The sequence below is a fragment of the Dasypus novemcinctus genome, chromosome 4, assembly GCF_030445035.2.
Source record: "Dasypus novemcinctus isolate mDasNov1 chromosome 4, mDasNov1.1.hap2, whole genome shotgun sequence".
NCBI lineage: Eukaryota > Metazoa > Chordata > Mammalia > Cingulata > Dasypodidae > Dasypus > Dasypus novemcinctus.
In genome coordinates, this window is record NC_080676.1 from 87,525,766 (window position 1) to 87,553,549 (window position 27,784).

General features: G+C 40.1%; 1 protein-coding gene across 2 annotated transcripts in view; it reads right to left on the reverse strand.

Moving 5' to 3' along the window:
* GRAMD1C (GRAM domain containing 1C) overlaps positions 1-27,784 on the reverse strand; it is a 155,354-nt gene that overhangs the window by 65,844 nt on the left and 61,726 nt on the right. For both annotated transcript variants that reach the window (XM_004475612.5, XM_071214812.1), the window contains one exon: positions 20,437-20,517. In XM_004475612.5, coding sequence (XP_004475669.2) covers positions 20,437-20,517 — 81 coding nt within the window. The remainder of the gene's footprint in view (positions 1-20,436; positions 20,518-27,784) is intronic.

Genomic DNA, 27,784 nt, shown 5'->3' on the forward strand with positions numbered 1-27,784 from the left:
ACCCATCTATAGTCTGTCTACAAAGAAACTTACCTTAGACCAAGAGGTTGCAAGTGAATGGATGGAAAGCAATTTTACATAAAAACAATAACAAAAAAAAGGCAGGAGTAGCTATACTAATATCAGACAAAATAGACTTTAAATGCAAAAGTATCGTAAGAGACAAAGAAGGACACCGTATATTAATAAAAGGAGTAATATATCAAGAAGAAAAAACAATCATAAAAATTTATGTACTTAACCAGAGTGCTCCACAATACATGAGGCAAACACTGGAAAAAATAAGTGGAGAAACAGATGTTTCTATAATTATAGTGGGGGACTTTAATTCACCACTATCACCATTAGACAGAACATCCCGACAGCGGGTCAATAAAGAAGCAAAGGCCTTGAATAAAACATTAGAGAATCTAAACCTAATAGATAGATACAGAACATTACACCCAAATACAGCAGGATATACATTCTTCTCAAGCTCACATAGATCATTCTCCAGGACAGACCACAGGTCACAGAACAACTCTCAACAAATTCAGAAACATTGAAATTATACGAAGTAATTTCTCAGGCCACAACAGAATGAAGCTGGAAATCAGTAAAGGGCAGAGAATCAGAATAGGCACAAAGACACAAAGGCTAAAAACACACTCTTAGACAATCAGTGGGTCAAGGAGGAAATTGTGAAAGAAATCAGTAATTACCTTGAAATGAATGAAGATGAGAACACAATGTATCAGAACCTATGGCATGCAGCAAAAGCAGTGCTGAGGGAAATTTAGCACCATAAATGCCTGTATTAAAAAAGAAGAAAGCACTAAAATCAAAGACCTAACTGCACACCTGGGAGGAGTTATAAAAAGAACAATAAACTGATCCCAATGAAAGAGAAGGAAGGAAATAACAAAGAATACAGCAGAACTAAATGAAATTGAGAATACCAAAACTTAGAAAATAACTGAGCAAAAACAAAAGTTGGTTCTTTGAGAAGATTAATAAAATTGACAAACCCTTAGCTAGACTAACAAAGAAAATAAGAGAGAAGATGCAAATACATAAAATTAAAAATGAGAAAGGAGATATCACCAATCCAACAGAAATAAAGAGTACCATAAAAGGATACTTTGGGGAGTGGATGAGGCTCAAGCAGTTGAGCACCTGCCTCCCACACATGGGCGGTCCTGGGCTCAGTTCCTGGTGCCTCCTGAAAAAAAAGCAAACGACAAGCAAAACAAATGATAAAACCAACTCAGGGAAGCTAATGTGGCTCAGTGGTTGAGGGTCAGCTTCCCACATACGAGGTCCCAGGTTTGATTCCTGATCCCAGTACCTAAAAAAAAAAAAAAAATCAAAAACAAAAAAGAGGATACTTTGAAAAATTGTATGCCAACAAGATGGATAACTTAGTTGAAATGGACAAATTTCTGGAAACACATAAGCCACTTTCATTGACAAAAGAAATTGATGAACTCAACAGACTAATCACAAGTAATGATATTGAATTAGTCATCAAAACCCTCCCAACTAAGAAGAGCCCAGGACCAGATAGCTTCACAGATGAATTCTACCAATCACTGCAGAAAAAACTAACACCAATCCTGGTTAAACTCTTCCAAAAATAGAAATGGAGGGAACATTGCCTAACTCATTCAATGATGCCAACATCACCCTAATACCAAAGCCATATAAAGACATCAAAAGAAAGGAAACTATAGACCAATCTCTCTAATGAAACTGGAAACTAAAATGCTCAACAAGATACTGCTCATCATATTCAGCAACACATCAAATGAACTATACACCATGACCCAGTGGGTTTCATCCCTGGTATGCAAAGATGGTTCAACATAAGAAAATCAATCACTGTAATACACTACATTAACAAATCGAAAGAAAAAAATCACAATTATCTCTATTGATGCAGAAAAAAGATTTTGACAAAATACACCGTCCTTTCTTAATTAAAAAAAAAACACCTCCAAACATAGGAATACAAGGACACTTTCTCAACATGATAAAGGATATCTATGAAAAACCGACAGCTAACATCATATTCAATGGTGAAATGCTAAAGACCTTCCATCTAAGATCTGGAAAAAGACAAAGATGCCTGCTGTCACCACTCATATTTAACATTGTATTTGAAGTACTTGCTCAAGGACTTAGACAAGAAAAAGTAATAAAAGGTATCCAAAATGAAAAGGAAGAACTACAAATTTCATTATTTGCAGATGACATGATCCTATAGGTAGAAAGCCCAGAAAAATCTACAACAAAGCTTCTAGAGCTGATAAAAGAGTTCAGTGAAGTGGCAAGATATAAGGTCAACATGCAAAAATCAGTAGCATTTCAGTACATCAATAATGCACAATCTGAGTAGGAAATCAAGAAAGAAATTCCATTTACAATAGCACCTAAAAGAATAAAATATCTAGGAATAAACTAATCTAAAGATGTAAAGGACTTGTACAGAGAAAATGACATAATATTGGTAAGGGACATCAAAGAAAATCTAAATAAATGGAAGAAGATCCTGTGTTCATGAATTGCAAGACTAAGCATCATTAGAATGTCTGTCCTAACCATATTGATTTACAGATTAAGCACAATCTCAATAAATATTACAACAGCATTTTTTACTGAATTGGAAAAGTTAACTATGAAGTTTATTTGGAAGGGCAAGGGGCCCTGAATAGCCAAAAACATATTGAAAAAGAAAAATGAAGTTGGACGAGTCATGCTACCTGACTATAAAGGACAGTACAAAGCTACAGTGCTCAAAACTGCATGGTATTGGTACAAAGACAAACATACTGACCCAGGGAACCAAACTGAGAGTTCTGAGATAGATTCTTGGATATAAGGTCAACTGATATTCAACAAGACTGCCAAGCCCACTCAACTGGGAGAGAATGGCCTATTCAACAAATGGTGCTGGGAGAACTGACTAATCATATCCAAAAGGATGACAGAGGATCACCATCTCACACCCTATACAAAAGTTAACTCAAGATGGATGAAAGACCTGAATATAAGAACCAAGACTATAAGGCTCCTAGAAGATAATACTATTAGGGAAATGCAAATCAAAACTACAATGAGATATCACCTTACACTTATTAGACAGGCAAGTATTAAAAAAACCAGAGAGGAGAGAAGATGTGGCTGAACAGTTGAGCACTCGCCTCCCACACGGGAGGTCCCAGGCTCAGTTTTCAGTGCTTCCTGAAAAAACAAAAACAAACAACATGCAAGATAAATGAAAAAAAAAACAAAAAAACAACTCAGGGAAGCTGATGTTGCTCAGTGGTTGAGCACTGGCTTCCCACATATGAGGTCCCAGGTTCAATCTCTGGTCCCTGGTACCTCAAAAAAAAAAAGAAAAAAGAGAGGACTACAAGTGTTGGAGAGGATGTGGAAGAAAGGGAACCCTCATTCACTGCTGGTAGGAATGTAAAATGGTGCAGCCACTGTTGGAAGACAGTGTGGCAGTTCCTCAGGAAGCTGACTATAGAAATGCCATATGATCCAGCAATCTTACTGCTGGGTATATATACCCAGAAGTGAAAGCAGAAACGCAAACAGATATATGCACACCAATGTTCACAGCAGCATTATTCACTATTGCCAAATTTGGAAGCAACCCAAGTGTCCATCAACAGATGAATGGATAGGCAAACTGTGGTATATATATACAATGCAATATTACTCAGCTGTAAAAAAAAATGCAGTATTAATACATAAGACAACATGGATGAATCTCGAAGACCCTATGTTGAGTGAACTAAGCTAGTCACTGAAGGACAAATATTACATGACTTAACTGATATGACAAGCAAATTGAACAGACTCACAGAGCTAGAGTCTGGAAGATAGGTTATCAGGAGTCAGAGAAGTAGAGGGTGGTGAGCCGATGCTCAATGTGGACAAAAACTATCATAAGGTGGAAGGGGATAGCTGGGTATTGGATGGGGGTGATAGTGGTACAGTGATGTGATTGGGTCCGAGGGTGCAAGAACATGATGGGGAGTAGGCTGCAGGGATTGGATGAGACTATCCATGGAACTGGGGAGAGGGTTGGAGGAAGGAGCAGTTGGACTCTGGGGATTTGCAGGTCTGTGGTTAAAACTACATTGGTGGGAATGTTCTTTTGGCAAACATGGCAGGGGAGGGTTACTGGTGCAGGGTACTGGAGGTGGGGGATATGCAGGATAGGGTGCACCTGGGGTATGCCTCTATGAAAGATGAAAGTGTTCATCTTGTCATAGTGTGTTATCTCAGTAGGTAGAGACCCACATAATAAAAAAGAAAATATTAAACTCCCATCCTGGGGAGTCCTGTTATTTCTCAATTAAAGGGGCAAGAATCTCTCAAGAATATAGGTACTGGCCTAATAAAAGAAAACAGATCAATATACCAAGCCCTCAATATTATTGCATGTAACTATGAACCTTATTCTTCAAAAATTGAAACTTATTGGTTACCATTGGTTCTGAGGGGAAGGGGAAGGAAGAATAGAATAAATGGAACACAGGGCATTTTGGAGGCCCTGGAATTGTTCTGCATGATCTTGCAATGATGGATACAGGTCAGTTTAAATTTTGTCAAAACCTATAGAAAGGTATGGTGCAAACTGTAAACTATAATGCAAACCATTGACCATGGTTTAAGTATTAATGCTTTAATATTTGTATATGAATTGTAACAAATGTACCATCCACATATAAAATGTTATGGATAGGGGAGAGCGTGAGGAGGGAGGGGGTTGGGTATATGGAATCCCCTATATTTTCCATGTGACACTTGTGTAACCTAAAGCTTCTTTAAAGATATAGTGAAAAAAATAGACTGTGGAGAAACATACAGAAGAAACTGTCATTGTACATAAAAGATAACAGATCTTATGGTGATGAAAGACACAATGAAAAAAAGTTTTGTTTTTTTTTTGTATTTTGTTATTTCATTATAATCAATTTTTAAATTTGTGTTTATTTTTCACCTTTGTTTTTAGGGACTTTTGGATAACAGAAAGGTCACAACTGTGGCAGGGGAGGATCACTGGTGCAGGGTATCAGTGATGGGGGGATGTGTGGGGAAGGGTGCACCTGGGGCATGCCTCTATGGCATATGAATATGTTCAAGTGGTCATGGGGTGTTGTCTCAGTGCATGGAGACCCATAAAATAAATGAAAGAATATTGAATTCCCATCCTAGGAAGTTCTGTTACATTCTCTAATAGATCAGTAAGAACCCACCAAGTACATGGACAGTGCCTAGTGAAGGAGGACAGACCATTAAGACAGGCCCTTGAAATTGATGGCTGAATTATGAACCTTGCTCTAGTGAAACTGAAACAGCCTAGTATTATATATTACCTAAGAGTTACCTCCTGAAGGCAACCTTGTTGCTCAAATGTGGCCAAAATCAGCATATAAATTCACTCCTCCCCCCACCCCCCACCCCCAGCCTGGGATATGACTCCCAAGGATAAGCCTCATTGGCACCGAGGGATTATGAACAAGTGCCTACTAATGATGCATCTAGAAAAACTCCTTGATCAAAAAGGGGAAATATTAAATACAAATGAGTTTTTATTGCCAAGAGATTTCAAAGTGAGTTAGGAGGTCAGTCCAGAAGTTATGCTTATTCATGTCTCAGCAATATCTCATTGTCTGCTAGTCCTTCAAACAGCAGGGCACCTGAGGGCTCTAGAGACATCTAGACACTATAAACCGGGCAGACAATCTCAGGGATTTGGTACCCTGTCAATGGGCCTTACTTTGGAATATATGCTCCCCAGTGTAATAGACTTAGACTCACTTATAATTTCCCTACACATGGCTCTTCCACTCCTTTTATTTGAACCTATAATTAGCACTATACTTGTTAAATATATGTCCCTACTCTCTTGTTCATTGGACTTGCCCAGGACAACTAATAAAAAGATGATTATGGACAATGTCCATCTCAAAAAGCAGAGTATCTACAACTCCAAGTAAGATGGTTCCATCCATCTGCCCCATTGGATCTAAGTACCCTCTCAATCAGAAACAGAGTGGGCATCACCATTCCAAAATCCTCAAGACTGAGGAATGAACATACATAAGGGGGGATGCAAATATGGACTAAAGCAGACATTATTCTAACAATGGAAGAACTTGTATCATTGATATAATGGCAGTGGCCACCAGAGGTTCTGAAAGGAGGGAGAGGGAGGAATAGATGCAACATGGGGACATTTGGGGGACACTGGAATTGTTCTGCATAATATTGCAATGATAGATACAGGCCATTATACATTTTGTGAAAACTTATAAAACAGTGTGGGGCAAAGTGTAAACTATAATGTAACCTATAGTCCATGGTCAATAGAATGCTTCAGTATGTGTTCATCAATGATGAACTAATTAAAGATGATGTTAATGTGGCAAAGTGTGGGAATCCCCTACATTTTTTATGAAACATTTATGTAATCTAAAGCTTCTTTTTTAAAAAATGTAAAAATGGTAAAATATGGTGAAAAAAAAAAAAGAAAGAAAGAAATAAGGATGCATCCAGGTTTCTGGCCTGGGTGACTGTGTAGTTTACTGAGCCACGGAAAACTGGTGGAAAAGGGAAGTGAAAGTGGCTCAAGCATTTGGGCTCCTGCCTACCACAGGTCCCAGGTTCACTTCCCAGTGCCTTCTAGGGAAGACAAGCAAGACAGCAAGCTAGTGGGATAGGGTGGAGTAGCGAGCTAATGCAACAGGATGACACAAGGAGACACAAAGAGGAAGCACAATGAGAGACACAGCAAAGCAAGGAGCAGAGGTGGCTCAAGTGATTGAGCACCTCTCTCCACATGGGAGGTCCTGAGTTCAGTTCCTAGTGCCTCCTAAAGAAAAGATGAGCAGACACAGAAAGTACACAATGAATGGACACAGGAAGGTGAGGCAGAAGAGGAGAAATAAATAAAAAATAAATCATAAAAAAAATTGGTTTAGGAGGTCTGCCAATCATAACGCTAAAAAAAGAGGGAACTTTATAAGAATACAAATTCTTCTAAACTGCCAGGATATATTTTCTAGTAAAAATAGGAATTTTACATTTATATTTTCGGGTGTTTCAATGTTACTTTTATTAGATTTATAGCACTACTGGAAAACTTTTAGAATTCCAAGTTCAAAAGGAATGAGTACTATGAAGCGTCTTAAAGAAGAACACAGGGTCTTGATCTCGTTGAGGGGTCTATAGGAGAAGGCTGAATGACACTCAGAAGGCCTTGGAGGGTGGCATCAACTTGGCCAACTGATCATTTGGAACTGGCCTCAGCACTGGGCTCAAAAAGGCTACTCGAACAAGCCACACTCACAAACTGCATATACTCATTCCGCCATAAATGTACTAAAGCATAGTTAAGGACATATTCCTTTCTAGTGATCAGAAAACCATGCAGGGTATGTGAATACCTTGGAACTCAGATAAAGTAATCAGAAAGTTGTGTGATAAGCAGGGAATCAGAGCAAAGGTAGACAGCTTTCAGGGCCAATATACTATGACCCTCGTGGGGCTTAATGATTCACCTTTATCCCATCTCTGTATACTCTTGTAGTGATCACAGCCTGCCTCTGTGAATCTACTTTTCTGAAGTTCCCTTCAGGCTAACATGTTCTTTTTTTACATATCCTGATAATACGTTCAATTAACTGTTTTCAGGCTCCCCCAGCCCACTCAAACACAGCAAAGGAACAGATACCCTTCTATCAGTGACTCCAAAAAATAGAAGGCGGAATGACAGTTATCAGAATTTGGGGAGCATGGGTCTATACACACTGAAAGACTCCTCTCATCACTTCACCCACGAATCTGACACTTGCCCTCTCCTTGGAAATAGACCTAGAGGACATTTTGTCTCTTTAAGGCTTAGAATTTAAAATAAACACTTCTGCTCTATTAGGCCCGGACTTAAAGATACACTCAGAATGGACAGCTAGCTTTCCCATCGCCCCCATGTATAGATAAGAGATCATTATTATCTAAGAGAAAAATATTTTTTTTAAAAAAGAAAATTTTCATTTGTACACATCCTGCATATATTATTACTATCAGCAATAATAAATACAATAATATAATTATATCAGTAGGCATACAGAAGAAATGATCTTTAACAAAAAAAACCTTTCAGGTTTTAACCCTCATTACTGTTAACGTTATGTATACACCCTATTTTCTCAGCAATTCAAGTATAGAGAAAATAACATTTTTGGGGGGGAAAAGGAGGATAATTTAGTGTTTCAAGATAATCATTTGTTCTCAATGTACACATAAAAGGTTTAAGAAATTGACTTAAATATACATTCAACTTATGAAATACCCTCACATTGTTTCTAGAAATAAATTCTGGTTTGCATTTTCTACCCAACCTTTTCCTCTTCCTTGAGCAAATTAAATTAAAAATGTCTTGTCATTAAGTATATTGATTATTTGGAATCTAGGTCATTGAGATCCTACTAAATTGAGTCATTCAAAACATATTTATTGAGCATATGCTACATGTAATGTGACCCAATAATTTATTGTCCAAATTTGCATACTTCTGAGAATAAAGAGGGCACTATCAATATTCACACTAATAGAGCCTTAAATTCAGACCATCCTGGGTAAAATGGTCCTTGTCCTCAAGGTGTTTATAGTTAAGCAAGGAGAAAAGAAATAGAACAAATAATCATAATTGTAATAAATGTCTATCAAAGAGAAGTGAAAGATGATATAGGAAGATAAAACAGTTTCTCAGTTAGACTATTAATGAGTTTGAGTTAGAACTGGGACTGAGAATAAGAGCGTCAAAGCTTTTGAGTTAGAAAAAACATATGTGAAGACCCAATACAGAAATAAGCAGAATGTTTAACAAATCAAGAAGAAGGAGGGTGTACAAGACGATGAGGTTGGAGTGGTGGGTAGGAATAGATCATTCAGGCCCTATTTAAATTTTTAGATTTTCATTCCAAGGGCAATGGGTACTAAGCAGAAGGCTAATATGAACAGGTATACATGTTTTTAAAAATATAAATTTGGCTGCAGTACTGTTCAGGGGTTGAAAAAATATATTTGTAAAGAGGCTGATAGCACATATTTTAGGTTTTATGGGCAATTATGCAATTCTGTGGCAACTACTCAACTCTGTCATTATAGCAAGAAAACAGCCAGAGACAATACATAAATGAATAAGCAAGGCTGTGTTTCAATAAAACTTTATGATGCTAAAATGTGAATTTCATATAATAATTATGTGTCATGAAATAGTATTCTTTTACTTTTTTTAATGCTTTGAAAATATATAAAACCATTCTTAGTTGTGGGCCATACAAAAACAGGTGGCAGGAAAAGATGGAGACAACCCAAGTGTTCATCAACAAATGAATGGATAAACAAAACATGGTGTGTATATATATATCATCCATGTTATCATATGTGCTCTGGTTTCATTTCTCCTTTACAGCAGCATAGCATTCCAAACCAGGGCACATATAATAACATGGAGAACCTTGGGGACATTACACTGAGTGAAATAAACCAGACACGAAAGAACAAATATTGCATGGTCTCACTAATATGAAGTAAATACAAAGAATAAACACATGAAGTTAAAACCTAGAGTATAGGTTACTAGGAGATAGAACAAGGGCTATATAACTTATAGACTATAGTTAACAGCAATATTGTAATATTCTTGCATCAATGTCAAAGAAGGTACTATTAATATATCTAGCTAAGAGTCAATACAGAAGTGGATCTCAGAAAAAGAGGAAACTTATCAATAGCTCAGCAAATGATCAGCTTAGGAAAAACCCTACAAAATCTGCACCACTGGTTCCAAGAAAGAGCCCCCACTAGCTTATACAGCTCCATTCACCTGTACAAGCCGGGAGATGCGGTCTGGATCAAAGACTGGAATCGGCTCCACTAACCCCTCAATGAGAGGATCAGATCTTGTCATTTTATCCACCCCCAGTGCAGTTAAAGTAGCTGAAATCACCCCGTGGATACACCATAGCCAAGTCGAGTGAGCTGCCCCAGAGTCCTGGACCTGTATTCCAGATACCCACAACTCAACCAAACTCATCTTGAAAAAGAACAAAATGCCAAGCCCTGCTCCAGTCACACCCTGGAAGCTGACTGGTCTACACATAGCCAAAGAGCAGGAATCCAGTTTAATCCCAGTTTCAATGCCTCTTCAGTTATTTTCCCTACTCCTAACCCTGACCCCCTCCCCACCCTGGTCCAAGGTCGGCATCACAGAGTGTAAGCCATGTATCCAGGAAGTGCGAACGGGGGCACATGTCAATACCACATTAATATATCATAGCCATTACACTTGCAAGGGCCATATAACCACCGTCCAGTTTCAGGGACTCTTCTATAATGTCTGTAACATACCGGCCAAATAACCTGCTAAGACCCCAAGCCCCCAACAGTCTCCTGTAAATGGGAAATAAGAGAGTTTAATCAAGACACAAAGCTACTTAACTCCACCCCAGTCACTAGCTGGAACCAACAAGTGTCCCTCCTATTTGACACGTCAGGTTATAGACTCCGGGATACCATGGAACATCAACTGTGGAGGGTTCAGCTGGGAGCAGGAATATACTCATAACAAGTATTTGTATGCTCCAGAACTGAAAAGTGCAGCCCAAGGAGGGGGCTTCTGGTACAAATACATAGGTGCATACTACTGCCCCTACTGGTCCTGTGTCACCTGGGCCACCTGGGACAAAGAAACCACTAAACAAACAGCCGTCTTCACCAAGGGAATGGCCCTGACTAACTGGTCACATGGTCAATGTAACCCCTTAAACCTCACCATCCTTAATCCTGGCAGACCCAGGGAGTCCAGATGGGTCTCCACAATGATAGTAAAGGAGTAGACCAGGAGCCTACATCTGGGTTGCGTATCGGGAACACCCACTCACAAGTAAAGCCCACTCCGTGTTCCACCTTCTATGAAGAAAAGGAAAAGCCCTTTTCCATTCCGCAAGTAGCAAAAAACCTCTTTATAAACCTAGCTGAAGTAGTAGGGGCAGCCTTAAATGTCTCCTCATGGTATGTATGTGGAGGTACTAATATGGGAGACCAATGGCCCTGGGAAACTAGAGAATACAATTACAGCCAACCATATAATGAAACTGACCTCCCAGCCGTCCCCCGAGATGGTATGTGGCCCTTGCAAACTTCTGTCAGAGGCAAATATTGTGCTTCAAGGGCCTGCCTAAACTCCTCTATATCTGTTGGAAACCTAACATGTATAGGAGGAAATTTCAAAATTACACCACCAATACAAGGGAGCCTTAGGGAACATGGAATGAATCTGACCTCATTCCTATAAATCGTACTTTTCCCAAATTAATCACAGTGTGGAACTCCACCGCAAAGGGCCCCTTTACTGTCCCAAACAGTCTGTACTGAATTTGTGGAAAAGGTCACATTCCAAGACCTTCCCCAAAACTGGTGTGGTACTTGTATGCTCAGTACCATAAAACCCTCCTTCTTCCTCATTCCCTTAGCAGAGAAAAAAGAAAAAAGAGAAAAAAGCGCTCTCATTACCTGGGGAGGTGAAAAATAGCTCCCTCAGTGTATAATCCAGTACCATGGGCAAGCAACTTGGGTAGAGGATGGCATGTGGGGTTATCGAACCCCTATCTTTACGCTAAACTGAATCATCTGCTTAAAAGTCGTGGTAGAAATAATAACTAATGAAACCGCCCATGCTCTAAACTTACTAGCCCAACAGCAAACTAAATTCAGAAACACTATCTATCAAAACCATCTCGCCCTAGACTATCTCCTGGCAGCTGAAGGGGGAGTTTGCAGAAAATTCAATCTCTCTAATTGCTGCCTTGAACTAAACAGCACTGGAAAGGTTATCAATGAAATTACAAACAAAACAGTAAAAATTGCTCATGTTCCAGTGCAGACCTGGAATAGCCGGAATTTAAGTAATCCCTTTGGAAAGTGGCAATCAAAAGCAAACAATTTCAAGCTTCTGATGGGTATAGTAGCCTTCTTCATAGGAGGATGCACCATACTTCCTAGCCTCCTCCCTTTCATCATGAGCAGGATAAGCATCCTAATAAGTAGCATAGTAAAGACACAGACAGCAGTCCAGAGAGACTCTGAGAATACTCTATATACATACCAGTCAGTCCAGAGAGACTCTGACAATACTGATGCTGAAACTTAACAACCTTAAGCAGGTATCAAAGGGGGGAAGTAATATGGCCTGTGCATAAATTCAAATTTATTCTATATCCAAGTATGCCTAGTTCCCAGAAAGCCAATCAAGTGATGTAGGCTGTATAGGCTTTGGATAGGTCAATGTGGATGCAGACTATATACATTAATTGAAGCTTACCTAGAATGTGGGGGATAAGTGTTAATTCAAACTTACCTGGAATGTGGGGAATATGTGTTAATTCAAGGCTTTTTTGATATTCAGACAAACACTTAAAACCCTAAAAAAACTAAAAAAGAAAATCTTTTTGCATAAAAGCACCATTTGACCTCTCTACTCCTACATCCTCTGTATAAAAGGGACCCAAAAATCCTATTCGGGGTTCAGTTTTTATTAGGACAGAAGTCCACCAAGCCCAGCCAGCTGTTAATAAATCTTCCTTCTCAGATTCGCACATCCTGGCCTTCAATACCATGAACACCCGACTTCTCCCTGCTACAACAATACTCCATAAGCATACATCAAGACCACAGGTGGCACCATGATCTTTTGGGACAGAGTTGGATTTTACTCCCAGCCAGTGGTTCTTGGTTCTCATAACCTCAGGAGTCTCCTGGATCTATTCCCCTTTTTCTCCACCTTCAGAGAGCTCTGTTTCTTTTTCATTAAAGTTCAGATTTGTTTCTCCCTTAGTTCATTCCGAACCTTGAATTTTGTAACTTCCCGGGATGGACCTGTTGTTCCACCTTACTCGTGTGTGATCAAAGCAAATAAGATGTCTGGAGGACACTCAAAACACAGTGTATACAATTAATTAAAGGCATGGTAGCAGTCTTCAGTGGGATCTCAACTTGGGGATTTCCAGAGCCCTCTAGGAACTTCCTATTTGTAGGTGGCATTAACCAGGTCCCTAGGGTAACACTGGAGTTTTCAGCCCCTGCCTACAAAGAGCAAACCTCTGTAATTAAGACAGTGGATCTGAATGTGATGGGCTGCCCTTGGGTGAGGGAGGCTTCAGCCTGACATGTGGGGCAACATGCTTTTGTGCACATGCTCCATGCTGTGGCAGGCCACCCAGAGCAGCTCCCAGGCTAGGGATTATAGGTTTGGGGCTCCTGGGAGGCATGGCATCCAAAGCCAAGAGCTTCAAGGGGGTAATATGGGAGGCAAGGGGAGTGGGGAGGGGGAGACTTGGACTGGGGTTCCCTGCCAGCCACACCTATCCCTACCCACTGCCACTGCCCCCTCTACCACCCCCGTGCCCCCCCATTTCTTCCTCTCTTCCCACCATCTCCACCACACATCCCAGCACTCTGGGAAAGTGAAAGTATCTGAGACCTGCAATGCTTGGATCAGTTCTCAGTGCATGCAAAGGAGTTCAAAAGAGCACTCAACCCAAAGTGCCCCTGAGGCCAAAATATATCTAGGGATTTGACTGAGGAGAGGGGAGAAGAGGAGGTTAAGTTCCAGCTCAGAATGTTTAAGCTCTCACTGCAAAAGGAGCCCTTCTTCTCCATTGGAAATTTTAATGTCAGCCCCAATCATTTTTTTCAAAATAACTGCTTTACTGAGATAAAATTGACATATCATAAAATTCACCCTTTTAAAGTATACAATTCAGCGGTGTTCAGTATATTCACAGAATTGTATAACCATCACTATCTAATTTTAGAACATTTCATCAACCCTAAAAGAAACCCATAACCATTAGCAATCACTCCCCACTGGAAACCACTAATCTACTTTCTATGTCCATATATTTGTTTATTCTGGATATCTAATAAAAATAGAATCATACTATATATATTCTTTTGTGACTGTATACAACTTTTTGTGTGGACATATGCTTTCAAATCTCTTGTGTATGTAGCTGTGGTAGTTTATAGCTATGTACCCCAGGAAAACATGTTCTTAAACTTAATCCATTCCTGTGGTGTGGACCCATTGTAAATAAGATCTCTTCAAGGTGTTACTTTAGTTAAGGCGTGGCCCAAATGAATCAGGTTGGGCTTTATTCAGGATACTAGAGTCCCTTATAAGTACAGTTAAAGTCAGACATAAAAGCCACAGAGGAAGCAGCCAGAGCCATAAGTCAAGGGAACCAGAACTGGAAAAGGCGGGAAGAGGCTGTCATGTGCACTGCCAAGGGACAGAGGAGCCCAGGACCAAGGATCACAGCAGCCAGTTGTAAAACTCCAGTCTTTGGGAAGAAAGTATTGCCTTGACGATGCTTTGATTTAGACTTCTCCTAGCCTGAAAAGTGTGAGCCAAAAAACTCCCATTGTTGAGAATGTGGGCTATGATGTGGACCATTGACCATGAGGTGCAGCAATGCTCAGAGATTTATTCACCAAATGCAATGAATGTCTCATGATGATGGAGAATGTTGCTACGGGGGGAGTAGTGGGGTGAGGAGGGTGGGGGTTATATGGGGACCTCATATTTTATTAATGTAATATTAAAAAAATGAATAAAGACAAAAAAAAAAAAACTCACATTGTTTAAGCCAATTCATTGCATGATACTTGCTTGAGCAATGAGAAACTAAAACGATACCTAAAAGAGGAATTGCTGGGTCAAATGGTAACTCAAGGCTAACATTCTGAGGAACTGCCAAACTGTTTTTCAAAGTGGCTACACCATTTTACAATTTCATGAGCAATATATAATAGGGCCCTTTTCCACATTCTTGTCACCACTCCCTGTACCAGGGTTGGGGATTAAACCTGGGACCTTGTATGTGGGAAGCCAGCACTCAACGACTGAACCACATCAGCCCCTAAGTTATTTTTTGTTTGTTTGTTTGTTTGCTTGTTTGTTTTCTGTTTTTGTTTTTAGGAAACATCAAGAACTGAACCCAGGATCTCCCACGTGGGAAGGAAGTGCTCAACTGCCTGAGTCATATCTCCTTCCCTTTCTTTTTATTTTACTTATCCTAATGGGCGTGAACTGGTATATCATTGTGGTTTTCATTTGCACTTCCCTAGTGGCTAATGGCTTGAGTATCTGTTCATGTGCTTATTAGCCATTTGTGTATCTTCTTTGGAGAAATATCTATTCAAATCCTTTGCCCATTCTTTAATTGGGTTGTTTTCTTATTTTTCAGTTATAAGCGTTCTTTATATATTCTGGATACAAGTTCCTTATCAGATACATGACTTGCAAATATTTTCTCCCCATCAATGGGTTGTCTTTTCACTTTCTTAATGGATTCCTTTTTAAAAACTTTTAATTTTCATCAAGTCCAATTTATCTATTTTTTTCTTCTTTTGTCACATCAGCAATCTAAGAAAACATTGCCTAATCCAAAGGTCATGGAGATTTACTCCAATGTTTTCTTCTAAGAATTAAGACATATGAATCATTTCAAGTTAATTATTGTAGATAGTGTGAGGTTAAGGATTCAACTTCATTCTTTTGCATGTGGATATCTAGTTGTACCAGGACTATTTGTTGAAAAGACTATTCTTTTCTTCACTGAATTGTTTTGGCAACCTGGTTGTTTTAGTTTACTTAAAGCTGCCAGAAACAACATGCCAGAAATGGGGTGGCTTTTACAATGAGGGTTTACTGGCATGTAAGCTTACAGTTACCAGGCTGAGAAAAGTGTCCAAATCAAGGCATCGTCAGGTGATGCTCTTTCCCTGAAGACCATCTGTGGGAGATCCTGAACTTCTCTGTCATGTGGAAAGCACATGGCAGTGTCTGCTGGTCTCTGCCTTCTCCCACAGGATCTGTTGCATTCAGCTTCTTACAGCTCTGTCTATGGCTTTCTCTCTCACTTTCTGTGGGTTCCCCTTGAGCTCCTGTGTGACTCTCTGTATTTAACCTGTTTATAAAGGACTCTGGTTTAAGAGGATTCAAAATCCACCCTGGGTCCTACCTTACTGAAGTAACCTAATCAAAAGAAGGTCCCACCTATAACAGGTTTACACCCCTAGGAAGGGATTAGCTGTAAGGACATGCTTTTCTGGGGTCTATAAAAGCCTCAAAGTGCGGCCACCCCTCGGGCTGGGGTGTGGTTTGCTGGCCTGGCGGGGGAGCAGCCGCGGCAGGCCAAGCCGCTGCCCCCATAATAGGGTGGCTGGTCGGACTCACCGCCACCCCTGAAGGAAGCTCGGCATGGGCGCAGAGTGCCCTCGGGTCTCCCCTTCTCGGCAGCCATGCTTCCGCGGCCGCCCCTCCTCCCGGATGGCAACACACGATGCCTGTGGGGCGGCACCCTTCTTCTTCTTTCTCCCTGCGCAGGCGCAGGGCGGAAAAATCCAGTCTGCCCTTTTCCCCTCCCCCGACAGCAGCAACAGCCAGGCGTGGGCGGGAAACTCAAGTCTGCCCTCCACCCCAGCAACAGCAGCCACCAATCACTAAGCCCTGCCACTTCCCCCAGCAACAGCAACAGCCAATCCCTAATCACCACCCCTCCCCCGTCCAGTACCGCCCACTGACCTTTCTCCGGCAACCAATCAGAACAGGGCGTGGCTTCGACCAATCAGCCTTCCCCAGCCCCTATAAAACTGTTGCCTCTCCCTCAATAAAGTGGACTTGCGTGTTTACCTTGTCTCCGCGGTAGTTTTTCTGCCGTGCGCCCTCCAGTCCTGAGAGCCCCCGACAAGGGCCTGGCCTCCCTTGTCCCCCGTTCATCGCCTGCTTCTCCGGGCAACCCCTTCGTCACTGGCTTTGCCGGGCGACCCCTTCAGCCGAACCGCGCAACCCCTGTGAGACCGACCCCTCGTCTGCTGCCGGACCGACCCCTCGTCCCAAGTGGGACCGACCCCTCGTCCCAAGCTGGACCGACCCCTCGTCCAAAGCTGGACCGACCCCTCGTCCGCAGCCAGACCCCACCTCTACTGACCGAGCAAGCCGCCGCATCAAAGTACCACATTTGTCAAAAATCAGTTGGTCATAAATTCAAGGGTTGTGGCAGTTTGATATTATTTATGAATTCCAAAAAGAGATATTATGTTTGTAAACTGGTCTGTTCATCTACGCGTGCTGCCCCTTTGACTGTATTAAATTCAGAGGCTTCACTTTTACTTTATTAAATCAAGATTAGGGCATTAATTCAACCACATCATTAGGGCATGGGGTTGAGTCCTCATCCCCTTGGTGGGTTATATAATCAGACACTCAATTAAGAGCATAGAAATAGATACACAAAGATACACAGAAGATCCTGTGGCCCCAAGAAGAGAGATGAGCCTGATAGTTAACAGCTGACCTTGTGAAGAGAAAAGAACAGCTGAGCCCAGAAAAAAATGAACCCCAGGAAGAGAGATAAGGTTTATGCTGGCCTACAGCTGAGATCAGGACCATGGAGATGGAAGAGGAAGGCTGAACCCTCATAGACATTGCCCGTCATCTTGCTTCAACAAGTGGCAACAAATATTGGATGAGGAAGTATCTCTTATGGTACCTAGAGTTGGACTTGTTAGGGCCTTGTAACTGTAAGCTTCTATCCCAAATAAATACCCTTTATAAAAGCCAAAAGATTTCTGGTACTTTGCATCAGCACCCTTTTTGGCTGACTAATACAAGGTTTAATTTTAGACTCTCAATTCTATTCCCTAAGGCAAGATAATATTATCTGCCAACAAAGATAGTCTTATTTCTTCCTTTTCAATCTAGATGTCTTTTATTTCTTTTTCTTGCCTAAGTGCCCTGATTAGAATCTCCAGTACAGTGTTGAATAGAAGTAGCAAGAGAGGACATCCTTGTCTTATTCCAGATCTAAGGGGGTAAGCATTCTGTTTTTCACCATTAAGTATTAGGTTAGTGCTGAAAATTTTATAAATCAAAAGTGTTCCTTGCTAGCCCTAGTTTCTTCAGCAGTTTGGTTTTTATCATGAAAGGGGGTTAGATTTTTGTCAAATGCTTTTTCTGCATTTATTGAGATGGTCATGTAGCTTTTATCCTTAATTCTATTTATATGGTGTATTACATTTGATTTTTGTATGTTGAACCAACCTTGCATAAATCCCACTTGGTCATGACAAAATATTTTTTGTATGTTGCTGGATGCAGTTTGCTATTATTTCTGAGGATTTTTTGCAACTAATTTCCTAATTATTAGTCTGTAGTTTCCTTCTCTTATGATGTCTTTGCTGGGTTTCAGTATCAGAGTAATACTGGTCTCAGAGAATGAGCTAGGAAGAATTCTCTCCTCTTCCATGTCACATAGATATCTTTTGGGTCTAGTTTATAGTGTTGATCAAGTCTTCTATTTCCTTGTTGAGCTTCTGTCTAGTTATTCTATCTATCACTGAAAGCAGGGTTTTGAAGTCTCCAACTGAGCCTCCTTATTGCTCAAATGTGGCTTCTCTCTAAGCCAAACTCAGCATATAAATGCATTACCTTTCCCCCAGCATGGGACATGATGCATTCCCAGGATAAGCCTCCCTGGCACTGAGGGATTACTACCAGACACCAACTAGCAATGCAACTGGAAAAAGACCTTGACCAAAAGGGTGAAAGGGTAAAGACAACTGAGTTTATATGGCTAAAAGACTTCAAAGGAAGTTGGGAGGTCATTCCAGAGGTTATGCTTATGCACATCTCAACAGGATCTCATTGACTGCCACAATAAATACTACCTCAAAAAGCAGAGCTCCTGAGGGTTCTGGAGACATCCAGACACTACAGGCAGGAGCGACATGTCAGGAGTTTGGCACCCTGCCAGTGGGCCCTACTTTGGAATTTATTTCCCCAGTGCGACAGAATTGGACTCAGTTATGATTTCCCTACACATGGCTCTTCTGCCCCTTCTATATTGAACCTGTAGTTAGTACTAGAGTAGATAGGTATACGTTCAAGAGACTTAAATCTTAAGGCTGCCCATGTGCCAGCTGAGCCCAGACTCTCAAGAGAGTTGCAACACATACTCTCCAGTTCACTGGACTCACTCAAGACCCCACCAACAAGGAGATGATGATGGACAATGACCATCACAAGGAACAGAGAGTCTGCAACTACAAGCAAGACAGTCCCATGGAATCTAAGCCCCCTTTCAATTAAAGATAGAGTAGGCATCACCATCCCAAAATCCTCAGGATTGGGAAATGAACAATATACTAGACTTACTGGTATTCTGCCATAGACTTATTGTGATTTTAGCAATGGAAGAACTTATATCACTGATGTGGAGGCAGTGGTCACTAGTTTCTGAGGGGAGGGAGAGAGAAAAACAAGTGTAATATGAGGGCATTTTCGGGATTTGGAAATTGTCCTGAATGACACTGCAATGACAAATACAGACCATTATATGTTTTTCCATAACTTACAAAATTGTGTGGGAGAGAGTGTAAATGTTAATGTAAACTATAATCTATGCTTAGTGGCAATGCTCCAAAATGTGTTCATCAATTGTAACAGATGTAACACACTAATTAAGGATGTTAATGTGGGAAAATGTGGGAGGGGTAGGGAGCAGGGCATATGGGAATTCTCTGTATTTTTTATGTAACTATTATGTAACCTAAGTATTTTTTTTAATTAAAAATATATTAAAAATTATAATAAAGTTTCCAACTATTTTTGGTGAATTGTCTGTTTTTCCCTTCAATTCTCCCAGTTTTTGCTCCATATATTTTGGGACTCTGTTGTTAAGTATATACATGTTTACAAAGTTCTTTGTCTCCTCTAACAATTTTTGTCTTAAAGTCATAAGTATCTAAAGTAGAGTATAGCCACTCCAGCTCTCTAGGGCTATTTGCATGGTATATTTTTCCATTCTATTACTTTTCAAGCTTTTTGTGTCTTTAAATTTAAAGTGTGTCCCTTGTAGACAGCATATAGTTCAATAAAGTTTTTATCCATTCTGCCAATCTCTGCCTTTTAACTAGAATGTTTTATCCATTCATGTTTAGTGATTTAATGTAATGTCTGCCATTTTGCTATTTGTTTTCAAAATATCTTATGTATTCTTTGTTCTTCTAGTCCTCCATTAATGTCTTTTTTGTATTAAATATTTTCTAGTATGCCATCTTAACTCCTTCACTGTTTTTTTTTTTTACTATATTTTTCAGTTGTTTCCTAGTGGCTACCCTGGAATTACAAGTAATATTTTAATTTATAACTACAGACTTTGATTTGCTTCAACTTACTTCTTGGAATTTGAATATACTCTGGTTCAAATTAAGTCAGGGAAAATAAAAATGAGTTCTTCAATTCACACTTTTTAGGTATACACTGGAAAGATGTTTTAATAAGCATTTGACTCTGGTATGAACACTTACCTTGTCTAATAATACATTTTGCCACAACCTAAAGATACTCAGGTAACTTCTATCCCTGGCACCAAAAGATGTAAAGAAAAACTGCAGGAAAAAAAAAAAAAAAAGGCAATTTAGTATCATGGAAATAAAGGGAAAGTATCTGTCATGAATGTCTGCTGGGAATTTACTGTGATCAAAACATATTACTAGGTCACCACTGCCTACTTTACTTAACGTTTCATTTAACTCTGTGACACAATAGAAGAACACCAGGTAATTTGTAAATGACGGAGGTTCTTTAAAAACCATTTTACAATAAATAGTACCTTACAGAAAATATAATTTTGTCAATATTTACTAGGGAAAGGGGCTTGAAATATGTACCTATTTATGTTACCACATTTTTAAAATCAATACAATTATAAAGAAAACATGAAAATTTGTTATTCTGAACTTGTCAGAGATTCAAATTAGTTGTCACTTGAGCTAAGAAAACACAAAGAATAAGAAAAAAACAAGTGGAATTCAGATTTCTTTTAAGGATCTTAATTTTAAGTTATATTCCATTCATACTCTTAAAAATTTCAGAATATTCTCAACTTGGTATAGAGATGTAACACTCCATATACTTTGCTTTGAACATTGTAGAAGAAAACTGGCATTATTCACAATTGCCAAAAGATGGAAGTAATCCAAGTGTCCATCAACCAATGAATTTGAATAAACAAAATGGAGTATATACACTCAATGGACTATTATACAGCCATAAAAAAGGTAAGAAGTTCTGACACAAGCAACAATGCAGATGAACACTAAAGACAACATGGTGAGTGAAATAAGTCAAACACAAAAGAACAAATATTGTACGATCTCACTGTTACGAAGTAGAATATGTAAACTCATAGGGTCAGAATCTAGAATACAGATTACCAGGGGACAGAGTTGAGGTAGGGAATAGGGAGTTAATATTTAATTATGATGGAAAAGTTTTGGTATTGGATGGTAGTGATGATAACACAACACTGTGAATGTAATTAACAACACTGAATTATAAATTTGAATGTGGTCAAAAGGGGAAATTTTAGGTGTATATATGTTACTAGAATAAATTTTTTTTTAATCCATAGAACAGTGAACCTAAAGTAAAACTACAGTCTATAGTTAATAGCACAATGATAAAAATGTGTTTTTATCAATTTTAACAAATGTACCACATTAATGCCAAGTGTTAATATGGTGGTGTGATGGTTAGGCTAATCTGTCAACTCAGCCAGGTAATCGTGCCCAGTTTTTGGTCAAGGAAGCACTGGGTTAACTAGTAATATAAGAACGTTTATGGGCTTTAGTCTTCAGTGAGTTTACTGCATAGCTGGCTGATTATATCTACAATTAACCTGGGCCATTGCCGTCAGCAATGAGTGTAGTTTTATCTAATCAGTCGAATGCCTTAAAAGGGGAAGTGATTTCAGCATTCAGAGACAATGTTATAACTTCATCTTTGCACAGCCAACGTCTCCCAGAAACTCATCAAGGACCTTCATTGGACTTTCATCAGAGACCCTGGTTTGCAACCTCCCTACAAAACCTGGACTTATGCATCCCCACGGTCAAGTGAGAGAATCTTATAAATCCCATACTATTTACAGGTATCTCCTGTTGATTCTGTTTCCCAAAAAAACCCTAATACAGGTGGTATATGCAAACCCTGTATTTCATTCATGACTTTTCCATAAGCTCACAACTTCTCTCTCTCTCTCTCTCTCTCTCTCGCTCTCTCTCTCTCTCTCTCTCTCTCTCTCTCTCTCTCTCTCTCTCTCTCTCTATATATATATATATATATATATATATATGGTACTTTGAGACTTTTATGGACTCCAGAAAAATCATGTCCTTAGAGCTCATCCATTCCTGTTGGTGTGAACCATTGTAGGTGGGACCTTTCAAGTAGATTACTTCAGCAGGGCATGGTACAAAGCCTCTTCAAGCACCAGGGCACACTCACCCTTTCTGCACACATGGGTGTTTTCACTCTCTTGACTCAAGATGTTTATGCTCAGCTTCTATGGCTGTGCCTTTGAAGTCATTTTTCCTTCAATCTGTCCTCTTCCTATCCCTTTTAGTCCAGGTTTGCAGTGGTTCTGTTCATGCAGAGTTTGCAAAAAACTTGTCAGTTTCACATGTAGAACACAGGGTCCCAATAGGACTTTCCACAAATCCTTCTTGGATAACTGTATTTCCAATCCTGACTTTCACTGAAATGGCTGGCTTGTTCAGTCAGATCGTTCAGGAGGCACTATTCTCTCGAGACTCACTTTCCAGAAGGTTCAGAACTTTCCAAAACATCAATTTCTGGTTTCTTTGTGCCCAGGAGTTCAGTTCTCAGCTTATCCTTTTCTTCTTGCTTTTTACTATAAGCTGCAAGGAGACACCAGGTTTTACAATCCACACTTAGCTTGAAAATTTCCTTAGCTTGTCACTTTCAAATTCTGCCTTCCATTTGACATCAGAACACAATTTTGCCAAGTTCTCTGCCCCTTTAAAACTAGGGTCGCCTTTCTTCCAATTTGCAATGACACACTTATCATTTATGTCTAAGGTCTCAAGGTAAGTACCTTTAGCTTTCATTTTTCTACTACCAGTCTCTTTCAAGTAATCTAGGCCTTTTCTATCAAGCACCTCACAATTCTTCCAAAATCTACCCCTTACTCATTTACAAAACCATCATTCAGGAAGAGTGCTGCTGCCACAGGCTTCAGAGAGCATGAAGCATATTTCCTGGGGATTGCAGAGAATCCAGCCACCAATCCCAATGCTGGATGAGGGTAAAGCTGACAGCATGGCTGCTGGGCAAGCCTTTGGAACAGGTGGGGCTACTGCTCCATCAGGTGCCAAGGAAAAAGCATTCTACAGATGACTCTCAGACCTCAAAACCTGTATGCCCTGCAAGGTTTCGGAACTGTTTGGAACCCGAGACCAGGACCGGACTGCTGTCTTCTTCCCAATTTTTCCCTATGGCAATGGGAATTTATATCCTGTGACTGTCCTTCCTTTGTATATGGAAAGCAAATAACTTGTTTTCTAAGTTTTGCAAGTCCACAACCAGGAGGTAATTGTGCCCCAGGACAAACCATACCTATAACTGATTTTTTTTTTAAAAGATTTATTTATTTATTTAATTCCCCCCCACTCCCCTGGTTGTCTGTTCTTGGTGTCTATTTGCTGCGTTTTGTTTCTTTGTCCGCTTCTGTTGTCGTCAGCGGCACGGGAAGTGTGGGCGGCGCCATTCCTGGGCAGGCTGCTCTTTCTTTTCACGCTGGGCGGCTTTCCTCACGGGCGCACTCCTTGCGCGTGGGGCTCCCCCATGCGGGGGACACCCTTGCGTGGCAGGGCACTCCTTGCGCGCATCAGCGCTGCGCATGGCCAGCTCCACACGGGTCAAGGAGGCCCGGGGTTTGAACCACGGACCTCCCATATGGTAGACGGACGCCCTAACCACTGGGCCAAAGTCCGTTTCCCCTATAACTGATTTTGAAGATACTTTCTACTTAATATGGTTACTGAAATGATTTAAGCTTTTTGAGATATTATGATGGCATGAATGTATTTTGTATATGGAAAGAACATGTCTTTTTGGGGGTCTAGAGGATGGAGTGTAGTAGTTTTAGGTTTTTATGGACCCTAGAAAAATCATGTCCTTAGAGCTAATCCATTCCTGTGTATGGGACCTTTTGATTAGATTACCTCAAAGCACATGACTCTAAGGTTCTTAATCCTCTTACTAGAGTCCTTTATAAACAGGATGAATACAGACAGAGAGCAGAGAGAGCTACAGAAGCCGAGAGAGAAAACCAGAAGAAGCTAGAAGCTGAAGGAGTCCAGGATTGCCAGCAGCTAGTCTTCGGGAAGTAAGTATGGCCTGATGATGCCTTGATTTGGACATTTTTCTCAGTCTCAAAACCATAAGCTTGCAACGTAATAAATCCCCATTGTAAAGGCCAAACCATTTCTGGTATATTGCATTTCAGTGGCCTACCAAACTGAAACAATATATATATTTGGTTAAATTGACAACCTTCTAAATGTGGGAGTTCTGGAAAATGAAATCTCTTAACTGCCGGGACATAGAACATATTCTAGAACTTAAAACAAAATTAAAATGGGAAGCAGATGTGGCTCAAGCAAATGAGCTCCCACCTACCACATGGGAGGTCCTGGGTTCAGTTTCTGGTGACTCCTAGAGAAAGCGAGCTGGTGCAACAGGCAGGCATGGCAAGATGACATAACAAAGAGATACAGAAAGGAAAAACAATGATACAAGACAGGGAGCTGAAGTGGGGATGAATAAATGAATCTGTAAAAAAAGAAAAAGAGGGAAGTGGATGTGGCTCAAGCAACTGGACTCCCATCTACCATATAGGAGGTCCAGGGTTCGATACCCAGAGCCTCCTGGTAAAGGCAAGCTGGCCCATGTGGCAAGCTGGTGCATGCAGAGTGCTGCCCCATGCAAGGAGTACTGCCCCGCCCAAGGAGTGCTGCCCCATGCAGGAGTGCTGGCCCATGCAGAGAGCTGACACAGCAAGATGACACACAAAAAAAAGAGACATAGAAGAGAGATAATAAGAGATACAACAGACCAGGGAGCTGAGGTGGCACAAGAGAATGATCACCTCTCTCCCACTCTGGAAGGTGCCAGGATCAGTTGCTAGAGCTGACACAGAAGAACATACAGCAAAAAGACATAGAGAGCAGACAATGGGGGGAGGGGGGAGAAATAAATAAATAAATCTTTCTTTTAAAAAAAGGAAAAGAAAAAAAAGATCACTGAATTAGCACAGTGAGTTTGTAAAGATCAGGGTCGTGCAATTAAACTGCTTTGGCTCATCTTCTGGCTCTACTTGTGTTAGCTCTGTGACTTTGGATCACTTGACATCTCTGTTCTTTAGTTTCCATGTCTGCAAAATGAGAATGATTATAGTAGTGGATTTTTATGAGTATAAAAGTGAGAAAACATATGTAAAAAGCATCAGACAGTGCCTAGAATACATTAAGTGCTCTGTAAATGCTAGTTGCTATTATCATTATTAAAATTTAAATGTTTGGCCCTGAAATTTTACAATATATGTGAGAAATAGTCATACATGAGCTGCTCATGGAGGCATGGTCAAGCTGTTCACTGCAGCACTGTTTATAATAATATTGGAAATAAACTAATGGTATAGAAATCCCTGGTACATTCATTCTATGAAATGCTATATGGCACTTCAGAAAATGGGGATAGATTTATCTAAATGTGCTAACATGTGATGCCAAGAGATAATGTTAAGTTTAAAAATGAGAGAGCTTTAAAAAAGCATAACTTTTACTTCAAAATTTTAAAAGCAAAATATATGTTTATATATTTGCATTATGTAAACACAAAGAAAAAAGGTCAAGGTATGAAAAAATACATACCAAATGGAAAGGCAATGGGATTAGGGATTGGGCACAGAAGAAAGATGTTGGTTTTAGAACAGTTTGATGACTTTTTAAGTAATACAAATGCATGCACATATTAATTGTGAAATTAAAAATTAACGTATCTTAGTTCTTGCTCTTCCCTTCCAAACAGCTCCACACTAAAGCTGTTAGTGGAACAGAGAAAAGTAGGCATCCACACTGGGGGTATGGGGCAGGTGAGCTGCAGTACCTATAGCAGGGTGTCAGAAACCAAAAAAGGATGAAGAAGTGGTCCACAGAGAAGGGCTGCCCAGTGCAGAGCAGAGCCCAAGTGGGGCAGGAAGGTCCTCTCCATGGGGTGACCTGGTCCGTGATGCTAAACAAGAACCAGATGAAGAGAGTTGGGGTAAAGGCACAGTTCAGAGCCCAAGGAGGGTAACGATGTAAAGGGGTAGCCTGGCAGGGAGCCAAAGCCCAGGCCTAGTGAAGGGGGTGGCCACACGTGAGGGCAGCTCACTAAGGCAGTCAAAGCCAGCACAGGTGAGGAGGGCATCCGTGTGGAGAAGGCGGCACGGTGTGATGGGCCAGTGAGGGCGGCTTACACTGCGGAGGGTGAAGAGGGTGGCCACATATAGGGACGGCTGGCACAGAGGCTCAGAGCACAAACGGGGAATGGAGGGCATCCCTGTGGAGGGGAACTCGGTGGTGTGAGACTGCAATCGGAGGTATTGGGGTGAATTCAGTTTGCAAAAATAGAGATAGACAAGGAAATACAGATGTATAAGTGGGTAAATGTGTGTGGGGGTGTGTGTAATTATACAGACATAATATATTCCCTTTTTCTGCCCACCTAGAGTGCCCAAGAACAGTGGCTCTCCAATAGCAATGAACATACTGGCTTCTAAATAACAATCTTTCCTTGGAGAAGGGGCTGATTCGCATTCTAAAGCAGGAAAAATCTGAAACATCTTGTGCCAGAGAGCAGGGGAAAACTCAAAAGATGCTAAGAGTAGTCAAAAGGACACTGGAGTCAATTTGAGGGGGCTATCATTGGCCAAATTTGGAACAAACTGAGCATCAGAATAAATAATGATAAAAACGGGTTAACACTCATTGAATAAAATAAGAAACCATGCATTCATATGGATATAAATAAATAAATTTAAAGCTTGATAAGGTATGATATAAATAAATAAATTTAAAGCTTGATAAGGTATATTTGCATAGTTTCAAGGTACCTTGTCACAAAACACTTATTAATTACAAAGGAAAATAAGGAACTTTAAAGTATGGTAGACACCACTTTAATCAAGTCATCAGAGTGATGTCACTATTAATGTACAAACTGAAATGATTTAATATATTATCTGATAGGATGCAATGAGAAAAATTCAACATCACTTCTGTGTTATACCTGCCAAAACTGCATAACCGAAATTTAATCACAAAGAAGTATCAGATAAGCACAAATTGAGGGATAGGCTGAAAAAAAAAAAAATTAAACTGAAATCTTTAAAAGTGTCAAAGGCATAAAGTCAAGGAAAGGCTAAGGAGTATTACAGGCTAAGGAAATTAAAGAGCATGGCAACTAAATATAATGTGTAATTCTGAACTGGGTCTATTTGCTAAAAAGGACATTATTGGGATAACTAGGGAAATTGAATGGGATATGGGAACTGAATAGTGAGGGATCAATGTTAATTTCTTTATTTTGATGGTTATATTATGGCAATATAGGAGAATTTTTTGTTTTGCTTGTTGGAAATATATACTAAAATATTGGGGTGATAAGGCATCAGGGTAATAACTTACTCCTAGATAGTTCAAAGGGGGAAAGTTCTTTGTACTCTATTTGGAAGTTTTCTGTAAGGATGAGATAGTTTCAAAATAAAAATAATATCTAAAGTGAATATGAAAAAAACTTTACAAAAGT